The sequence below is a fragment of the Aulostomus chinensis genome, chromosome 23, assembly GCF_037954235.1.
Source record: "Aulostomus chinensis isolate RoL2024-O1b breed Wild chromosome 23, RoL_Achi_v1.0, whole genome shotgun sequence".
Lineage (NCBI taxonomy): Eukaryota > Metazoa > Chordata > Actinopteri > Syngnathiformes > Aulostomidae > Aulostomus > Aulostomus chinensis.
In genome coordinates this window covers 19,925,608-19,941,627 of record NC_141342.1, presented here as the reverse complement: position 1 = coordinate 19,941,627, position 16,020 = coordinate 19,925,608, and the positions used below count along the sequence as shown (strand labels likewise).

The 16,020-nt window shown below is 47.9% G+C and overlaps 2 protein-coding genes across 5 annotated transcripts; one reads left to right on the top strand and one right to left on the bottom strand.

The window, feature by feature from the left end:
- Window positions 1–6,228: 6,228 nt before the first annotated feature.
- LOC147239966 (chromobox protein homolog 2-like) lies at window positions 6,229–12,049 on the bottom strand. The gene is made up of 6 exons (XM_086194465.1): window positions 12,006–12,049; window positions 11,535–11,674; window positions 11,398–11,441; window positions 10,842–10,907; window positions 10,497–10,566; window positions 6,229–10,233 (listed from the first exon to the last, which is right to left on the bottom strand). The coding sequence occupies exons 2-6, from the start codon at window positions 11,598–11,600 to the stop codon at window positions 8,863–8,865; spliced, it is 1,617 nt and encodes a 538-aa protein (XP_086050591.1). The 5' UTR covers window positions 11,601–11,674; window positions 12,006–12,049; the 3' UTR covers window positions 6,229–8,862.
- Window positions 11,067–15,873, top strand: cox11 (cytochrome c oxidase assembly homolog 11 (yeast)). 4 transcript variants are annotated; one of them, XM_086194466.1, is made up of 5 exons: window positions 11,067–11,306; window positions 12,847–13,164; window positions 13,240–13,395; window positions 14,131–14,256; window positions 14,687–15,873. In XM_086194466.1, the coding sequence occupies exons 2-5, from the start codon at window positions 12,877–12,879 to the stop codon at window positions 14,873–14,875; spliced, it is 759 nt and encodes a 252-aa protein (XP_086050592.1). In that variant the 5' UTR covers window positions 11,067–11,306; window positions 12,847–12,876; the 3' UTR covers window positions 14,876–15,873. The 4 variants fall into 4 exon arrangements, with proteins under 4 accessions (XP_086050592.1, XP_086050593.1, XP_086050595.1 ...); XM_086194467.1 differs by lacking the exon at window positions 11,067–11,306 and adding an exon at window positions 11,385–11,646; XM_086194469.1 differs by lacking the exon at window positions 11,067–11,306 and adding an exon at window positions 11,670–11,694.
- The last annotated feature ends 147 nt before the right edge of the window (window positions 15,874–16,020 follow it).

Sequence of the window (16,020 nt, the reverse complement as noted above, 5' to 3'; positions counted from 1 at the left end):
TGATGAGATTAAAGACCCCAAAAAAAGAAATCAAAACTTGTTAAAGAGTGAAATGGGTTGGAGTTTTTCATGTTGTGATTGTGGTCAAAGTCTCAGCAGTGCTGAAAATCCTGCAGTTTCCACTTCATTTGTCGTGATGCGATACACACACACACACACACATATATGTATGTATGTATGTATGTATGTATATAGATGTATGTACAATTTTTTGTGAGTGTCTGTCAGGCTGTTTTATTTTGAAAATCAACCAGGTGCTAAGCCGTTTTTGTGTTGTGACTTCCTGTCTGGTTTGATCTGCTGTGTACCAGAGACATTCAGACATATAGAGAAACATCAGGGGTGCGAGCGAGGCGGGCCACACCCACCCCTGAGAGCTCATTAACTCGAAACACCCCCCCCACACACACACACACACACACACACACACACACATGCTGGTTTCCGAGATGCATAGCAAGCGAACGCAGCATCAAACTGAATTTGTGGCTTGGTTGAGTGGCTTTTGCCCCCAAAAACAAAGCCTAACAAACCCGAGCGAGCGAATGGGGCTCAGCTGAAAGCTCCAGCTGGTCACTCGGCGCTACAGTGAGCGAGAGCAGAGTGGGGGGAGTTCCTTTGTGTGCAACTGAAATCCAAGTGTTCGTGGGTTACCCAGCGTCCGGCTGGATAAAGACGACCTGATCATTACAGATGCTTGCGCCGTCACTTCGTTGGCCGTCAGTCTCCAGTAACTTCCAGCTCGGTATTCGTGGCTGGCGCCTTCTACGTTTTGAAGTTACAAAGAAGCAACACAGGAAAACATCTCAAATTCCCCTTTTTGGTTGAAGCTTGGCTTGAAGTTTTGTTGTAGCGGCTAAAACTCCTCCCAGTGGCGAGTCTTCACCGCCTCGACGTAGAAATGTCGCAACCAAAACCTCAGTGTTTGAGGTCGTCGTGGTAACGTCCACTCAGGGAGAAACCCCAGCATTGTTCAATGATCCTTTGGTTGAAAGTCAATTATTTTAACAACAACTTGGATTTCCAACATCTTTGGGCTGGTGGCGGCGGTGGCGTGTAAGACCGGCGGCGTCATCCGTTACTCTTTCACTTTGATTTTTTCTTCTTCCGCTCACTGGCTGAGCGTCCGGCTGCAGAGAGTCAACCGACACGGTGAAGTTCTTCAATTTCACTCGTGTGCTGGGTCGTTTTGACATTTCTGATTTCAGCCACCATCGTCATGACAACCATGATGGTGAATATTCAGCCCTGCGTTTTTTTTTTTTTGGCAGGTTTATCACAGAAAAATGGCTGAATTCTCCCTCGGATGTCGATGAAAAGACTTTTTAGGAGTTCTGCTGCTGCGGGTTCAAAGCTGCCGTGCAGGTTTCATCTGGCGGCGCCAGGAGGTCGCTGGCGTCCTTGATATCGTTTTTTATCACGAGATTTTTCTCCACTGACGCCCACGAGGTTCCACCAGGATGGGAAGCTTCTGCTGATCTGAAGCGATTAGGGACTCAGCGTGTGACCTGCTTCTTTTTGAGTCTAGTATTGTCTGCAGATGAACGGAGATCTGAGGACGTGCGTGTGTGTGTGTGTGTGTGTGTGTGTGTGTGTGTGTGTGTGTGTGTGTGTGTGGGTGGGGGCTCCTCAGGTTTCAAGGTCAAGGTCAGAGTCCAGCTTTGATGTCAGTGTTTGACGGGCAGCTCGCACTGCTGCTCCGATTCCTCCTCCTGCTATAATCACCAGACACAACTCAGTATCACTGGTGTGAAGGACGAGCGAGTTGACAGATGCCCTCTAGTTGCCATGGTGATTATGACAGCAGCATCCTGCGTCGGCCAAGGTGGAAAACAAATAAACGACCTCCTCACACGGCGTGATTGAGATGTGTCATGTGACCCTTGAAATCCCGTCTCTGTTGGGGCGTTTTGACACGATGGGCAGTTCATGATACAACAGTGAGCCGATGTGCGAGCGACTGACGCCAGCGCTCATGCTATTTGGCTTCTTTGCTAACGTGTCCACCTCCACCTCCATCCCCTGTGCTGTGGTCCGCAGGTTCGATTCCCCAGCAAAACAGGCACTTGTGAATCCCCTGTTTTCTGTTCACATTTGATCTGAAAAATTGTTTTATTAGGCTTCGAGTCCTAAACCGTCCACCCATCGTTCTGTTTCAGGGTTGCAGGGGGCGGAGCCTATCTCAGCTGTCAGAGAGGCGGGGGGGGGCACTGCCCTGGAAAGGTCAGGAGTCCCACATTGATACAGATGATCACTCACACTCACGTTCACACCTGAGGACAATCTAGAGTGTAGACATCTTCAAAGGTTGGTGACCACTGGGGTAGATTATTCTGAGCTCTGGTAACACACTTTCCTGCAGGTACACACACACACACACACACACAAACACACACACACACACACACACATGCAACTCTGTGGAAACTGACTGGACACCTCTGACAGGCAGCAGTGGGAGAAGCCGGATGTCACACCGAGACGTTTCAAGGTTTTCACTCAGGTGTGAGGAGACAGCTGGCATCTGCCGCCACCCAGCGCCAGGCCCGGCTGCCGCCAGCGTCCACTCGCCCACACACACAGACACGCACCACCGGCTGAAGTCAACCTGCCGTCTGTGTAGGTCCTCTTAAAAACACCCACCTTGAGAGCCTGCTGGAAGCCCCCGACCACCAGGAACGTGGCGTCGCCTCAGCCTTCCTCTGACTGGCCCTCAGTCGCACGTCCTGTGGGGAGCAGGTAGACGGTCTCAGGCGCTCGTGTCGTCATCGGTGAACTACATTTCAATGCCAAACGTACGCAGCTCGGTGAGTTGTTGTCGCTGAGACTGTCGAGGTGTGTATTTGTCGTCAGGTGATCGACTGGGGCGAATTTGACACCGATGCTGAATATTTTGAACTTGTATGAAGAAGCGACAAATGTGATTCCCCTGTCCCGCTACGGAGTCTGTCGCACAAAACGTTACGTTTGTAATTTCATCTTGACACAAAATGAAATTTGCTTTCAGCTGGAAGGGGGCACAGCGCCACCTGCTGTTCCAGCAGCAACACGGGAAATAGCTGGATTCTACTGAGGTTCTTGTTTACTACAACAGAAGTCTGTGTGTGTCCACCACTCGATGATCCATGACCACATCACACGGGCACGCACGTCTACAGCTGACCAGAGATCATGTTATACACACACACACACACACACACACACACACACACACCCCCATCCTCCCCTTCACGCTGTCATAATCGCTGTTGCCACTAGGAGGCATCTGTCATATGAACATGAGGAGGTACTTGGTGAAACGGACACTTTTGCTTTGGAAGTTTGGCAGAAACGCTGTCAGACATAGAAGTCAAGCAGCTGAGCTATCAGACATGTTCTCAGTCGCCCCCTCACCCCCCCCCCCCCCCCACCCTGGAGCAGGGATCGGTCCCTGGAACGCACCTTGGTACCTGCTCCAAAAATTCCTCTATCGAGGTGCAGCTCACAGCACTGGAAGATTCAATGAGTCTTTTGTTTGTGCTGCTTTATTCTTAATATTCAGTGACGCCGTTCATTTTTGTCCCAACGTGAATTAAAACCTGCATTTGACTCCAGCGACCAGAGGCTGGAGCCTTCGTCTCGTCGCTTGGATTTAGACGTGGTTGAAGAGTGTCCCCCGAAACTATAGAGAGATCTGTGTGTGTGAGAGAGAGACTGAGTGAGAGAGAGAGAGAGAGAGAGAGAGAGAGAGAGAGAAAACAGGCTGCAGGTCTGTGTTGACAGTTACTAGTGTTATTACAGCAGCAGATTGATGACAGTCTGGTTGTCTTTGTGCCAACAGGGAGACTCCTCTGGCCCAGACACACACACACACACTCTCTCACACACACACACACACACACACACACACACACACACACACACACACACACACACACACACACACACACTGTTGTTAGGTAATCCCAGCCTACCCTCCCTGTGTGTCTGTTCTCCTGTGGATCTCCGTGAGCTCCGTCTCATTTCTTAATGATGCGTCAGGTGGGAACATCGGTCCTCTCGTCCCTCTGCTGCCACGCGTCTGTCCTCCTTTCAGATCCACAGAATAATTCAGCGTAACATCTGCCTGTCTGTCAGTCTGTCTGTCTGTCTTTCTGTCCGTCTGTCTGTCTGTCCGTCTGTCTGTCTGTCAGGGTTGCGAAGAGCAAACATTGCCCTTGAAAATGCCACTAAAAATACTTTTTAGAATAAACTGCACAATGCAGTAAGAAGAGGTCCAGATGGAGAGGCACTGGGTCACATGACATGGAAGTTACTGGAAGAAGTAGGAATATTTCATTGGAACAAAATGAAAAAAAGCATTGAAGTCCAGTCAGAAGTCTCAGTTGATACGGAAGCTATTTTTAAAAAAGTTCCTTAGAATTATTTGAATGAGTTAGAATGAGATTCAAATGCAATAATACCACTAAAACAATTACTCCTCCATGTTTTATGACAACCAGTTATAGTACAAGTACTTCAAATTGTAGTTGACTAAAAAGTAATTTAGTTACTTTTCCGCATCTGGCAAAAACTGCAGAGGTGATGATAGCTAAAGTGAGGCTGCGATGTAGCGGGTGTGTGTGTGTGTGTGTGTGTGTGTGTGTGTGTGTGTGTGTGTGTGTGTGTGTGTGTGTGTGTGTGTGTGTGTGTGATCACACTGCCCCGCACTGTTCAAACTGTTTATGCATACCAGCGTGCTGTGAGGGCGCCTCTGTCGCTGCCTGTTTACTCAAACTTATTTTGGGAAAATTCCACCTCTGCAGGACTCCGACCGTAAATCACTGAATCTGCAGCTTTGTGGGATGATAGCTTGTGTCAGTCACACACACACACACACACACACACACACACACACACACACACACACACACACACACATGCAGCTACTCATTTTTGTAATGTTAACCTCAGATTAGCAGCTCTTGTTGATTTGTTCATTTATTACTTCTGTTCAATAATCCCGACAGATTATTGAACTCTAATCACAAACAAATGCATCAATCAATCACCTCAGTTTATTGATCCGTTCGTTCAGTGTTTATCATCCCAGACGTGTGACTTGATTTATTAGTCTGTTCAGTCATTGTCTTCCGCTGGATGATTTCATCTGCTCGGTTTATTCTAAAATTCCTTTGATTATTAATTGGTAAATGTGATCGGTTTAGTAATTGATTGGTTTTAATTTCTTCTGATCCTTTTATGACTTTTTTTCAGTTCATCGCTTGTTTTTATCAGATGATCATTTCGTTTGATTGAATCAGAAGATTTGATCAGTTTATCGATAGGTCGTTTGTGGTTGGGTTTATTGGTTTATTGATCGCTTTGATCAGTTTTCACGCTGACTCTGATTCCTTCTGTAGATGGACTCCAGTCTCCTGCTGGTTTTTACCACCTGTGTGCTTCGTTCATCAACTCAGGTGTCAGTCAGTTTATCAATCACTTGTTCATCCATTGATGAGTGATTGATGGTTTGCTTTGATCAAATTAACGCACTGATTTTGTTTGAGAAGTTTCACATAATTAAGATTCATCTACAAATCAACTGGCTTTGATCATTTTTTTTGATAAATTGACATAAATCTCACCGACATTTCCCCATTTTTCAATCTGCAGGACTCACTGATCAATCCAGGCGATTGATTACTCCTCAGTTGCTGAATCCATTATTATGTTCATTGACATTAACCTTATTTTTGCTGATTCATCTATTAACGACTCATAACTTTGATCAGTTTATCCGTCACCTCACCCGGTTTATCAATCGGTTTGATTAGTTTACATACCGATCGAGTTCATTTCTTGTTTGCAGTTCAGGTCATTGATTAATCAGCTCAGTTTCTTGATCTGTTTATTCATCATTTGTGCCGCTCAGTTTGTTGATTCAGTCATGGAGTTTGAGCAAATTCTTTTTTATCATCATTATTAATTAACTCTCCTGTAAACTGATTCGACCCGTTCCTGTGTGTCAGCCACCACACAACCAGACCCACATCTTGTTATTTTCCTCAGAGGAACCCTTGGCTCCTCTGGGCCTCCGTAGCTGCTCTCTCTCACCAGCAGCATCATGTTCAGCTGGCATGAGCCTCTTCTTCTACTGAATTACAGCACTGACAGGTCCAACGGGGACACCTGCTGGTGGGACCGAGAACAGCGAGAGGGCAAAAACCAAACCCTCAATGATTCCACACCGACACGTCCACATTCTTTAGGTACTTCTGGTTTATTTCAAATACCTTCAAAATGGCAGAGAGGCACACGAGTACGCCGATATGAGCACCAGATATCACATGAAAAAAAACCCTATTTACAATATAAATTAACACGCGTGAGCTCCAAAAGACTCTTTGACGGCAAGATGTGTTCAAACGGTAGAAAACAGATAAATACAAGTGGAACGTCTGGTCTGAGATGAAGGAATCAGTTGAAGTGTACATAGTGCAAAGAATACTGTCAATAACAACAACAAAATAATTCACATTTGTCACAACTTTGGTCCCAACGGAACTGAAAGATCGAAACGCTTGGATATGTGCAGCAGGGTTCGTACAGCCTCCACGACAACTCACGACCATAAATACAACGGAAAGAACACAACAGCCGTCGCTCACCAGAACGACACCCCCCCCCCCCCAAAAAAAACAGCAACAGGATTGTTTCATTTCAGAAAACGGAGATTTTTGGTTTAATCGTTCATGCTTTAGAACGTTCTGGACCCCACAGAGACGCGGCTTCATCTTGTTTTTTTGTTTTTGATAAAATTGGTTTTGTTCACCTCATTATTTTACAAAAAAAACACCAGAAGATGTTAAAATAGAACCCCCCCCCCCAAAAAAAATAAAAGTCTAGGTGCTGAAAAGGTTCAATAAATAATCATAAATATTTCTTGTTTTTAAATGTTTATCTAGCTTTATTTTTTGCAAATTGGATAATTCTCTCTCTCTTTTTTTTTTGGTCATTTTTCACTCGCTTGTTTCTTGGAAAAGACCATGACCCAACAAGAAAAAAAGAAAAAAATTACCAGGACACCAACAAATAATATCAATAATCCTTATTTTTTTTTAAATTAGGAACAGGACGTGTCATGGCGGTATCTCTAATGATCAGAGCCATCAACTAGAGGTCAGACTTCTCGTTAACTCCTTTCCAGACTCTTCAGACTGTGCGAACCCCGATGACGTACGGATGAAACTCTACTAAACCATCCTTTGTTTTGTTTCTTTTTATGTTTTTTTTCCCCAACATCTCGCTGCCCAGATGTAAAGCCACGTTTAGTCTGGAGAAAGGTCAGACGAGCACCAACGTCCTTGACCGCCGGCGGCGGGGGGCTCGCGGCCCTGCTGGGAGCTGTGAGAGAACCTGAGGCACTGCAGAGGTGGTGGTGGTGTGCATCCATCCGGGGGGTTTCAACCCCAGTTTTTTTCACCTTGAATGAAACGCAGTCTGCAAACAGAGCGGCGAGTTGCAGCGTGCCGACTACTCAAGAGGTCCAGTCAGCACCACGGAAGGTAGAAAAAGTGAACGAAAAGCCAGTCGCCTGACTCCTCGCAGCCCTCGGCGGCACCTCCATCCTTGTGCTTAGCTGGCCGCCAACGGTGTTAAATGTAGGTTGTGACGGCAGCTCCGAAAGTCGTTATTTTGTTGGGTTTAAGTAGTTAACCAAAGTCGTACAAATCTAACACTGCGGCGGCGTGGAGGCGGCGTGACCAACAGCAAATGTGGAGATGAGGGAGAGCTCCATTTGTACAAAGAATGGGTGGGGCTTACTCCAGTGTAGGTGGGGCTTCTGGTAAGTGGGCAGGGCTAATCTAAACTGTTCATTTAAACCTGACTGATGTGGTTTAGTGTAAAGCTGAAAAATTTTAAGCTCGGCCGGCAGCGTAGACGGGTAATGCGACGAGCTAACGGCAGCTTTGCTAGCATGAGCCGCGTGTTTTCCTTTCCTGATGACTGACTGACGCTGCGAACTCCGCAGTCAAGAGCTTTAAACGCACGTGCACACACAGACACACAACATTTTATACATCTGACAATTAAATTATCACTTAACAATATTCATCCTACGAAAAGGCCAAGAGGAACATTTAAGACCTTTGTAAAGGACATTCAAGTTAAGGTGGTAATTTTAGCCTCAGCTAGCTAGCGCTGGTCTGGCTTGTCACGTTATACCATTTAGTTCCTCAAGAGGGAGCCGTGGCTGTACCAGAGCTCGGCGTCGGTACCCGGGGAGGTTACCAGCTCTGTCCGGAGCTCGACGGCGGGGGAAGTTGAGACGAGGCCTGAGCTATGGTGCGTCCCATACTGAGCGCGTCGACTGAAGACGCTCAACACAACACTGCTGGTCTACTGATCGGGAGAGTGAAATATGAAGATTGTTTCCGTCCGCTACAAGTTGTACCTTTGAGGCCTTACTTAGAGAATAATTACCACACCTTCGAAGACCCTGAGGGTATCTCTGTTTCTGGTTCAGTTTTCCGAGGTTCCCAGTTAACATCCTGGTTCCAGAGACCTCTTGAGGAATCACGACTCAGCAGATGAGGAAAACCTGAATCCTGTTCAAAGTCAGATCCTGATCAGCTCAGAACCTGTTGAGACGGTTCACACCTTCATCTTTTTCTTTCGCCAAACTGCATTTCAAATTGAGGTGTGAACAGCATTTAATCGCCAGGGTTCCAACGCCGTTCCAACATAATTAGAAGTTTGATCTCACGCTGGTTTTGTCTCGTGTTACATCCTGATAGTCCGTGTTTGTCCTCAGCGCTTAAAGATGGCCGACACAGGAAGGAGTAGGAACCCTGAAGGCTGTGGTAGGAGGAGTGTCCTTAAGCTTGTCGCTGACATTCTTCAGTGAATATGAGAGTTGAAAAACCCAACGCTGGTTGGCGACTCCTTCACCGTCACCGTGATGAAGTTGGCTGTGACGTCAGTGACAAACACGTGTTCCAGGAGGCTCCGGGTCGGCCGCCAGTCTGTTTCAGTATCCGACTCTGTGGCGTCGTCCCCGAAGCTGGGCCTGCTGTTGTTTGGAAACATGGAGGCGTCTTGTTCTGATTCGCTGCTGCTGCTCTCGTCAGAGTCGCCGGTGCTGAGCTCGTTCAGGGTCCGGTTTTGTTTCCTGTCCTCCAGCCTCGCGCTGCCATTCCCTCGCCCGGAGCCGCCTCCTGCTAACAACATGTCCTTCCTGGCCTGCTCTGCACTGCCACCTGCTGGTAGAGAGGAGCGCTGCCCCCCAGCTGACATTCGAGTCTCTTTTATCATCCCCATGGCGGCTCCTTTCACGACCAGGCCTCCTCCGCTCCGTAAGCTGGACCTGGACACAGCGCCACTTCCGCCGCTGCTTCCCTGGACGCTGCTGCTGGGTGGTTTGCTGACGCTCTGCAGGTTGAGCGTTCGGAGGCTGAGCGCCTGGTTGGCTCGGTCTCGGGGCGAAGGTGAGGACGACGACGGTTTGCAATGAGCCTGCTGCCTGTGTTGGATCGAGCCGCTCTGAACCCCCTCCTGCCTCCTGTGGCCCAGCGGGGGGCGCTGCAGGCCCGACTGACCTCCTCCGATGCTGCCCGGCGACCCTGAGCATCCGCCTTGTTTCAGCGGAGACCCTTTGAAGCTGCTGCTGCCCGACTCTGAGATGGAACGCTTCAGCTCGGACAGAGAGTTCTTACTTTGTGGTGAAGCGCCGGCTTTGCTGAGCGAGGAGGACGGAGAAGAGGCGGCCAGGGAGCGGCCGGCCCACACGCAGCCCACGGATCCAGGTTTGGAGCTGGCCGCCTGCGAGAAGGAGCTGGCAGAAGACTGCGATGCACATGGAGCCTCGTCCCTGGAGATCCTGCTCATCCCTGTGTAGGTGAAGCTGGCCGGCTGCAGCGGCTTCTTCACCCCCACCCGAGGCTCCTCCCTGGGGGATCGGAGCACCTGATGGTGGCGAGGAGGAGGGGGAGGGGGAGGAGGAGGAGGAGGAGGGGTTAGCGGCCTGCTCTTCACCTGTCTTAAAGCTCTCAGGTCAGGGTGGAGCGGCTTCCTCCCACGCTTCTTCTTATGAGAAGCGTCGGGTTTGGCCAGCAGGATCTGGGGTCTCTTCTGGGGGACGGGGTGGAGGCGGGGGCTGGGCTTTGCTTTCTTGGTGTGTTCTTCATCTTCGGAGGAGGAGGAGGCAGAAGAAGTCAGGCCAGAGGAAGATGAGGATGAGGAGCGGCTGTCTTTTGTGGTAGACGGTGCAGGCTGCAGTAGAGAGAGGAACCACCACCAGTTAGAGAGCAGACGGGCACACATGATATACACACACACACACACACATATTTATATATATATATATATATAAATACTGTATATCCCTTCTAGTCATCAATAAAAAGACATGTTTATGCAACTGCATCATTCTGATCTCAAATATTCAGGTATACATGAGCAGCACTGATGTCAACAGCAGTATAATCAGTCGTGATGTCAGCAGTACTTGTTTCAACTGCAGTAAAAGAACTTACCAGGATCTTCCGTGGCCGTCCTCGCGGCCTCTTTCCTTTCTTCTGAAACAGAAGTTCTCTCTCTTGCTCCCTGGAACGACAGTAAGGTTCTCTTTTAGAACCCAAACATCAAATCCCACAGCTGATCACCGAGGACTTCCATGCCTCATGACGCCAGAGTTGGGACGATTGATCGGTTGATTAAAAGGCATCAATTTGAGAAATTTAAGAAAAAGAATAAAGATTAAAAAAAAAAAGTCATTCCAGCTTCTTAAATGTTTCTGTGACAATAAAATGAGACTTCGAGTTGTGGCCAAGACAAGAAATGGAGGTCATGGCCTCACTGGTCAACAACGGCGAACGCACCTCTTGTGAAACGCCGCCAGAAGCCTCGGATCTAAAATGTTCTCCTCCGGCTCCCAGCTGTTGTGCCTGGAAAATATGAAGAGAACGTTGTTGTTAAAGAGACGGAACTTTCCGATGCAAAGCAATGATTGGTGGGTGGATCAACACTTTCCACCCCCCTACAGCAGGTGTATGAAGCGCCTATTGGGTTCAATCTTCAATCTGCTTCAATCAGATTTGAGGTCCCAGTTCGAGCTGAGGGTGTCAGACGCAGGTCCGGCGCTGAGATGCTGGTGGTTCCACGCAGGTGACCCAGCCGCTGCTGCTGCTAGCATCAGCTGCCTGCTCCGGGGAGACCAGAGCAGCGTTCCTCGTAGAAATGGCTGCTGCGGAGCCTCGGTGGTTCGCCGCGTCCGCTGCCCCGATGGGACAAAACCCGCCAGCAGGGGAGGAAACAACGAACTGCAGCCAGGAATCGCCCGCCTGGTGCCGTTTTTTTCGGTGTTAGCTACCGTGTGTGTGTGTGTGTGTGTGGGGGGGGGGGGGGGGCTAGCCTGCTAGCCTGCTAGCTACTTACTTGGACGACCACCCTCTCCACTTCACCAAATACTCAAACTTGCCCTGAGAAGGAGGACAGAAGAGCGTCAGGCCGACATCGACGGCAGAGCCCGGAGCAACAGACGCTCTCCGCGGGCGGCTGGCGGCGGTTCTTACCTTTCTTGGCCGTTTGCTGAGGATGCATTCCGCATCAAATACCTGGCCGACTGTGACCCCCTCCATTACCCCTCTTCCGCTCAGGACGGCCACGAAAAGCGTTTTTGACCCGGTACGGCCACCGTAGATCCGACGAACCCCTGTAGTGTTACTGAAAGACGTGAGTAATGGTGGTATTATTGCAATATCGCGATTACTACCACTACAGTAGTATTACTACTACTGCTATAACAATCACCAGCGTAACGGTTAAACATTTTACACGAACAGAGGCAGGATACGAAAGGCTTTACGTCATAAAATCACAAAATATTTCACATTTACAGATAAAAATAAGGACGGTAAATGAAGTTCGGTGAACGCAACATATTTTATCATACATGTCGAAACTGTGTTCGTTTTTTTCCAACTTTCATCGTAAACCGTCAAATATTAGCTGTTGTTGTTCGACGATGTTCGAACACATCTTACATCAATGAATGGAATTTGAAAACAATATCACATCGCAGAAAATCACATTGTTATCATCCCCGTTAAACCATGGATTTCAACAACGCGGCGTTCACCTCAACACACGCCGCCGCGGAACGTTCCCACGATGACAACCGTCGGAGCAGGTTCAGTGTTGCACATGCGTTCCACCGATGGTTTGGTAATGAGTCGCCGTGCGGAGTCGAACGACTTTAAGGCTCGTCGAAGGTATTTATTTTAATGGTCGTTTTTGATTCGTTTTCATGTATCGCGTCTAAACAAGGACTTTATTTATGTAGGCGTTTGTTTTTTGTTTTCCGTTAGCATGCAGGCTAAGCTAACGACCCCGGACCCTGCAGGTCAGACTGTCAGCTGGTGTTGATCCACTAACCTGCTGCTTCAGCCTGAGTTATACGTTCTTACTTTAACCCCTAACCTGTGGTGTCAGTTTTGAAAGGTATTTTGTCCTCTGTATTAACTGTAGACTGTGAGGCCCAGACAGAAAATTAAATTTTACAGCAGAAATTACAATAATAGTAGAACTTTCAAGACAAATAGACTCGCCGAACTGATATTTGTTGTTTTTATCAACTGTGGGTTTGTATTAAGTTACATTACCGCAGCCATTATTCACATATTAAGTAAGATGGCAGTAAATAGTGACAAGTTTGACTTAAGTTTGGTGTGCTTTTACTTTCAGGCAGAATGAACTGGCAAGTTTTCCCTCGTGTGTCCATGCCTTCCACTGTGGTTTCTGCAGCTTCAGGCTTTGACGTGTGAGGCGGTGTAGTGGGTTCCCGTCTGAGCTTCTCAGACTCACTTGTGTCTGTTGTCCCTCCAGTTGAGTCGCTTCCTGACTGAAGTGACAGCCATGTTGCTGCCCGTCCTCGTCCGGCAGACCTCTGTCCTGCTGCCACCTCTTCGGTGCTACCTTCTCAGACCGCTGCATTCACGGGCTGAGCACTTCCTGCGGAGGAGGCTTCCTCTGTGCCTCCACACTCAGAGCCGTAATGCCAAGAACTGGAAGAAGCAGAGAAAGAGCCAAGAGGAGGAGTGGAAAACCAAGAACAAGACCGTTCTGACGTACATATTGGCTGCCGGGGTGGGGATGATCGGCCTGTCGTACGCCGCCGTGCCTCTCTACAGGCTCTACTGCCAGGTGAGCGCAGATGACAAGCTGACCTTCGTCCCCTGTGTTGGCGTCTGTAGTCTTCAGCTTGTGTTTGTCCACCAGGCATCGGGGCTCGGTGGCACGGCGTCGGCCGGCCACGATGCAGATCTGGTGGAGAGGATGGAACCGGTGAAGGAACGTGTCATCAAGGTCACCTTCAATGCCGACACGCACGCCAGCATGCAGTGGAACTTCAGGCCGCAGCAGACAGAGATCTTTGTAAGACATTTGACACATTCCAGCAAAGTAGTTGTTTCAAATTAAAAGCTTTGATGTAAGACGGCAGCAAACCGCGCCCGTCGATGTCATTGTCATTTGAAGGCGACACTTCAGTGCTGCTAACATTTGATTGATGATCAAATGCTTCTGAACCATTAAGACATGAGCAATCTGACCCAGAATCCCTGATCAACTCATGAATAATTAGAGAATAGATAATGAAAAAACGTGGGTTTTGACTGCTTGGTAAAGGCATTTTTTTATGGTAAATTTAATGCTATAAATCAACCCTTCTTTAAACTTCATTTTCTCAGTAAATTTGTTTGATTTCTCAGAAACAAATGGGGAAAATGAACAAATCCTTGAAATCACCTGAAAACTGCATGACATGAGTTTAAAAAAAAAAGAGAGACCTGGGGCGTCGCTGGGGATGGGGAGGATTTCACAAGCGTTGATTCCCTTGACTCCGAAAATATAGATAGATTTATATTTTTGTCCTTTTTCAAAACTGTATGGTTAAAATCTTGATATTTTTTGTTGTGTATCACGTTTGACTCATCAAATACTTTTTTAATTTAAGAAATAATGATCAAATAGTAAACCATTACCAGAAAAAATTGAGAGCACCATTTTTTTAACGAAGCGTCAGTGAACGCGACATTCTCCTGTGCCAGATTCGTGGTCTGTGCAGCTGCCACACCTTCAGCTGGTCACTCGCTGATGTTTACGCCGCAGGTGGTTCCAGGTGAGACGGCGCTCGCCTTCTACAGAGCCAAAAATCCCACGAACAAACCCATCATCGGCATCTCCACCTACAACGTGGTGCCTTTCGAGGCGGGCCAGTACTTCAACAAGATCCAGGTAGAGACACAGACAGCGTGTTCTTCATGTCTGTCTTTCTGGATTCAGTCTACGATAAATGCAAGGACTCGCCATCTGTCTGTCAGGCTATCATGTCAGCCAAACTTGATTCAGATTTATGAGACACAGGCAACATGGAGGAAACATCTGCTGCCAACCTTCCTCCCTGGTTTTACTCTGTCCTAAAAATGAGGTCATCATTTGCAGCAGCTGCTTTCAGAGCGTAGCTGTGAGAGAAAGTTTTCATGACAGCCACCAGATCAGTCATTACACAGTTTGGCTTCTGTATAGCATTGGCTTCAAGGCTTCAAGGCCTCCAGGCGAGCCCACATCCTGTATCCAGGTCTGCATCCTCGGTTTTGCCTCAGTGGTGAAATCCTTCGTCTGCATCCAGCTGATGACTGTGTGTTTCCCCGTTGTCTCCTTGTAGTGTTTCTGCTTTGAGGAGCAGCGTCTGAACCCCCATGAGGAGGTGGACATGCCCGTCTTCTTCTTCATCGACCCTGAGTTCGACATGGACCCCAGGATGGCGCGGGTGGACACCATCACTCTGTCCTACACCTTCTTTGAGGCCAAGGAGGGTCAGAAACTACCTCTGCCTGGGTACAGCTACAACTGAGCAGCTCCCAACCGAAGACCGAACGGGGGGGGGGGGGGCAAATGTGAAGATGCAGAAACTTTGGCATGAATTTTGTGAGTCGCTGTCAAACTTCCTGTGGTCCATCAGATCCAAGCTCCATTCAGAAAAGCCCTTTAAAGGTTGTTAGCTGCTCGTTTCACAGCCAAACCCGAGGAAGCATGATGTCATCCTGAGGTCAAATCACCACGGTGATGATGTCATTTCAGCATTACTTTCGGTCTGATTCTTGGAAGTCAGTCAGTTGAGAGGAGCTGTTTTGCAGAGGAAGTTCCAGGAGATGAGCTGTGAAGCTGACCCAGCTTAGGCTCCTGGACTTGATACCACACCGTTTGCCACGTTTGTGGGACTTGACGGTTACGAGACATTGGCCAGTGACCTCAGGCGTGTCGACGACGCTTCTCTGGGTTACGACACGCACGTGGTTAATCATGTGACTGTGTTTGGTCGAAGCACATCAGAGGAGAGCGCTGGATTGTTTCTCATTTGAGGAGTCTTGGTTGTCACTGAGCGACGCAGCGACCTAACGACTGCGAGAGACATCAAACACTCACTGTTTCCTTACACCTCATAATTACACTTGAAAAAAGTGAGGATGAATCAAATTATGACAAAATGAAGCTGCGGGACATTTTATTGAGATGTGACATGAAAAAAATAGTCTGACATGACATGAGGCTGTAAAGACAGAGAAGGTGATTGCTGATCTTTGGTTATTTTGGAGGCAGAAGAACCAGACGCGCTTCAGGGTGGTGCATTTCTGGTAGTGTGCAGCAGGGGGCAGCAGAGCAGCTGAAGTGCTGCGCAGACGTTTCACTGTAACTACTGACATATATTAATTTGTATTTACAGAAATTAGCAATTTATGTCCTTTTGAAATGAGTGTGTATATGTTGATTGAATTGAATCGGTTTAATTTGTCAAGCAACTCAAATATAAAGAAAAAAAATAAAATAAGTAACCATTAAAATCTAAGAATATTCTCTTTGGAAGTATGAAACGAAAGAGAGCAAGTCACAACACTGGAAATACATGAAAAAGCATGTTTGGAATACTTGCTGATGGACTTCCACATTTTATTTTGGAAGCACAGATAGGAAGTTGTGTGTTCATCCCACTCAGGCAGC